Raw genomic sequence first — 4,118 nt, forward strand, 5'->3', positions numbered from 1 at the left:
TGCTGGCATATTGAGTGCAGCACTTTCACAGCATCATCTTTCAGGATTTGAAATAGCTCAACTGGAATTCCATCACCGCCACTAGCTTTGTTCGTAGTGACGCTTTCTAAGGCCCACTTGACTTCACGTTCCAGGATGTCTGGCTCTAGGTCAGTGATCACACCATCGTGATTATCTGGGTCGTGAAGATCTTTAAAACCCATTAGTTAGCTCAAGGTTTGAGGAAAGTTAAGTTCAGGTGGAACCAGGTGTCATCATGGCAACAAAGAATTTTAAGAGAAACCTTTTAATTTTGTATAGAGAAGGGAAAAAAATCTGACACTACTAGTTTGTTTCCTCCTGCCGCTTAAGAGAGATAAAAAATGTCTGACACTTGCAGCCTATTTCCTCTGATTGGAGACCCTTAGCCTTCCTTCCTGTTACTCTCTCAAAAGCACACTACAGAATCCATATGAACTTTTAAGAAACTTGGGATCTGTGAAAGGCTGCTTTAGGTTATGCTCTTAAAATCACTGCCTTTGCCAATAGGTTAGAGCAAAGACTCAGCCTCTTCTCTATTGACACTTAGTCCCCCTCATTCTTAGTTGTAGCTGGTGGGGGCAGGGGGAGAGGCAGAGGGCTGTCCTCTGCGTTAAATGTTTAGCATCCTTGGTCTCCACCCACTAGATGCTGGTAGTGAGCACCAAAATGCCTCCAACTGTGCCAAATCCCCCCTGGGATACAAAATCACCCCTGGTTGAGAACATCCGTGGTTAAATACCCTCAATAGTGCCTCGGTGACAAATTCTCACTTAGTGAAATCTTTTAAGAGAGATTAATCCTGCTAACCTGCAAAGACTAATACAAAGAGAGAATTCAAAGTGGAGTTGCACCACATATTAAATTTCATCTAAATGCACTTGCCTTTAAAAAATGAGGGGGAAAAAAAAGAGCAGAGGGGTAGGAGAGGCAGAGAAGATAATTCCAGCCTAAACCAGATAAACATGGAGGCAGGTAGACAGCCAGTCTGCTCCAAGCACGTGCTGCAGAGTAAGGGCGGGAGACCCCAGCAGGCAGCCCACCCTGAGCAGTGCAGGCTCCTAGACCATCTCCTCCCTAATCTCTGGGTGACCCCCACACCCCAATTGGGGTTTAGTAAGTAGTAAGTAGGGGCTTCCCTGGTAGCTCAGTGCTTAAAGCGTCTGCCTGCAATGCGGGAGACCCAGGTTCAATCCCTGGGCTGGGAAGATCCCCTGGAGAAGGAAATGGCAACCCACTCCAATATTCTTGCCTGAAGAAGCCCATGGACGGAAGAGCCTAGTACTTACTCCCTGGATAAAATTCCCTGTAGTGAACTGCCCAGCATGGCAGAATCTGCCTGATTAAGTCCCAAACGACACAGTGCATCTGTAGGGACCAAGTTAAATTTGTAAGTTAACTTGGGGAAAATCAACAACCCTGTGATGCTATCTTTCTCTCCACTGGTCATATTTTCATCTGCATCCCTCCCCAGAATTTCAAAGTCCTACTTAGCTCTTTTGTTTGTTTGTTGTGTTTCTTATGTATTTTGTCTTCCGTGTGGCTGGTACGAACGGTACTGCCACGCAGGACGGCTGTAAGGATGCAGTGAATGACAATGTAAGGTATTCAGAGTGGTCCCTGCTTCACACTAAGTGCCCTAGAAGTGTATGCTGTGATTACCATCCTAATTTCTCCCTTGTACCCTCCAACTGATTATTTGAATGTGAGTCACAGTTGCTCTGTTTCAGTTTCATCCCAGCTGTGGTTCAAGTGAAGCCGGGGGACAGAACTGGATCTTGGGGTATTGTTTTAACAGGACAGTACGGTGTGCCAGTAACAGACTCATCCCACAGTCAGCTCTCAGCCCTCTTATAGATGCCCCTTCCCCACTCAACTGCTCCCAGAACTAGGGTCTTCTCTTTAGTGGCCCATCTTGCCCAGAAGTCAGGGACTATTTGCTACTGATACCCAATCATTAGAAGCAAGAATATAATTATTATCGCCCTCGTAAACACACACACACAAACAGCTTAGGAAAATGAAGTTTAAAATTCCTAGCAATCAAAATATTCCTGTGGGTTAAGTCTTACAGTCCAAAACAAAACTAATGTTTGCTGCTGACTCTTCAGAAACATGGTGATACTGCTCTCTGTGTATCAGGGAGCAAAGCCAGATAACACACTTCCCCAAAACTCGGTAAGTAACCACCACTTAACTCTGATCATGGGTCTACAGGCCAGCTGGGTTGCTCTGCCAACCTGGGCCATCCTTGGCGAATCTCAGGTGGCCTCACTCATGCATCTGTGGTCAGCTGGAGGGTGAGCCACAGACCGCCTGGTCTAGGGTGGCCTCCCACGTGGGGTCACTGTTAGCTGTGGCAGTGAACCTGACCAGACTATCTGTCATCAGCCACACGCTAACTCAGGTTGGTTCCCATGGTCTCTGAGGGAAAGTGGACATGGGTTGGGCTCCTTGAGACTCATGCTTAGAATCGACCCAGCACCACTGCCCACCACATCCTGTTTGCTGAAGCAAGACAGGAAGCCAATCCAGACTCAAGGGTGGGAAACAGGCCCCTCCTCTTGGTGGGCAGGGCTACAAACTCTAATATAAAGGGGTCATGAACACAGAGAAACCTGACAGGTTAGAGTCACAACCAGTCTCCCGACATCAAGGTGAGAATGCTTTTAGCATTGGTTTCCTTTTAGCAAAGGTTGCCTGTCTCACTAGCAGCCCACCTGCGGGCTGGTTCAGGGGAAGGTTCCCCGGTGGGTAGCCTCAATCACTGATGCTGATTCATGTCTGTTTCACTTTCCAAGGGCAGCATCCTCGACACTGAGCCCAAATCTGAGCCTGCTTTAGAGGGCTGCACCCTCTCGCACCCTCTCAGTTGTAAGGATGCTACGGTTCCTTCTGTGTCTTGGTTTCTGCGGGCAGTTGCCTGCTTGGATGGAGTTTTCCAGGACAGATTTACCAAGACACTGAGGACACTTCTCAGCCAGTGGCTAAATCAATCTTTGTTGATGTATCGACTCAGCCAGTCACAGGCTAATTAACTCCAAGTCCTCTTAGAAGCAATCAAAATGTCACTTCTCATTGTCAGGAGGCAGGAGACCTTGGAGGTAATTCAGACATCTCCTTTCCTCTGACGTGTGTGCGTGCTCAGTTGCTAAGACTGTCTGACTCTTTGCGACCCTATGGACTGTAGCCCTACAGGCTCCTCTGTCCATGGGATTCTCCAGGCAAGAATACTGGAGTGGATTGCCATGCCCTCCAGGGGATCTTCCCAACCCAGAGATCGGTATCATATACATATATATATAAAATCTGTAAGTGTGTATTATAATACTCACAATATCTATATATATATGTAAACATGTAAAATATACATAATACCTATAAAATGGAAGCTATATATAAATATCTTTTACATCTTACATAGCTAAGTATAAATTTACAGGTTCATTTGCATTTTTGCTAAAAAATGCCTGAAAGAATATGTAAGAATTACATGCAGAGGGATTTGTTTTTTTCATTTTCCTTTCCATATACTTTGACTTTTTACCATGAGGATTATCAATGTTTAAAAAGCAGTCCATTTGTCAGTTTTAAGGAGATTCTTCCAGTCCTTCCCACCTTGTTATTCCCAGATTAAATGTAAATTGAGATGACTTTATATTGAATCCTTCCTGAAAAGAAAAATTCTCAGGGTGCCTGTCCAGAAGGACAGTGGTTTTCAAGGACAGATAGAAACCAAGCCAGTCCTTAGGTTCAACTGCTTAAGAGGCCAGGCGGACCCCGCTGCAGCCCGCACATCCCTCTCTGTCCCCCACCCCCAGGGCCGCGGGGGCAAAGGCAGCATCTACGTGTGGGCCTCGGGCGACGGCGGCAGCTACGATGACTGCAACTGCGACGGCTACGCATCGAGCATGTGGACCATCTCCATCAACTCGGCCATCAACGACGGCAGGACCGCGCTCTACGACGAGAGCTGCTCCTCCACGCTGGCCTCCTCCTTCAGTAATGGGCGCAAGCGGAACCCCGAGGCCGGCGTGGTGAGTGAGGGCCGGGGGTGCGCGAGGACATTAGTGACATCATACGCAGACACGGTGACATCA

The 4,118-nt window shown here is 47.2% G+C and overlaps 1 protein-coding gene across 2 annotated transcripts in view; it reads left to right on the forward strand.

The window, feature by feature from the left end:
* Window positions 1–4,118, forward strand: part of PCSK2 (proprotein convertase subtilisin/kexin type 2) — a 239,510-nt gene that overhangs the window by 221,633 nt on the left and 13,759 nt on the right. For both annotated transcript variants that reach the window (XM_010860045.1, XM_010860046.1), the window contains one exon: window positions 3,840–4,055. In XM_010860045.1, coding sequence (XP_010858347.1) covers window positions 3,840–4,055 — 216 coding nt within the window. The remainder of the gene's footprint in view (window positions 1–3,839; window positions 4,056–4,118) is intronic.

Source organism: Bison bison, unplaced genomic scaffold (genome assembly GCF_000754665.1).
Source record: "Bison bison bison isolate TAMUID 2011002044 unplaced genomic scaffold, Bison_UMD1.0 scf7180017864461, whole genome shotgun sequence".
In the NCBI taxonomy this organism is placed as follows: domain Eukaryota; kingdom Metazoa; phylum Chordata; class Mammalia; order Artiodactyla; family Bovidae; genus Bison; species Bison bison.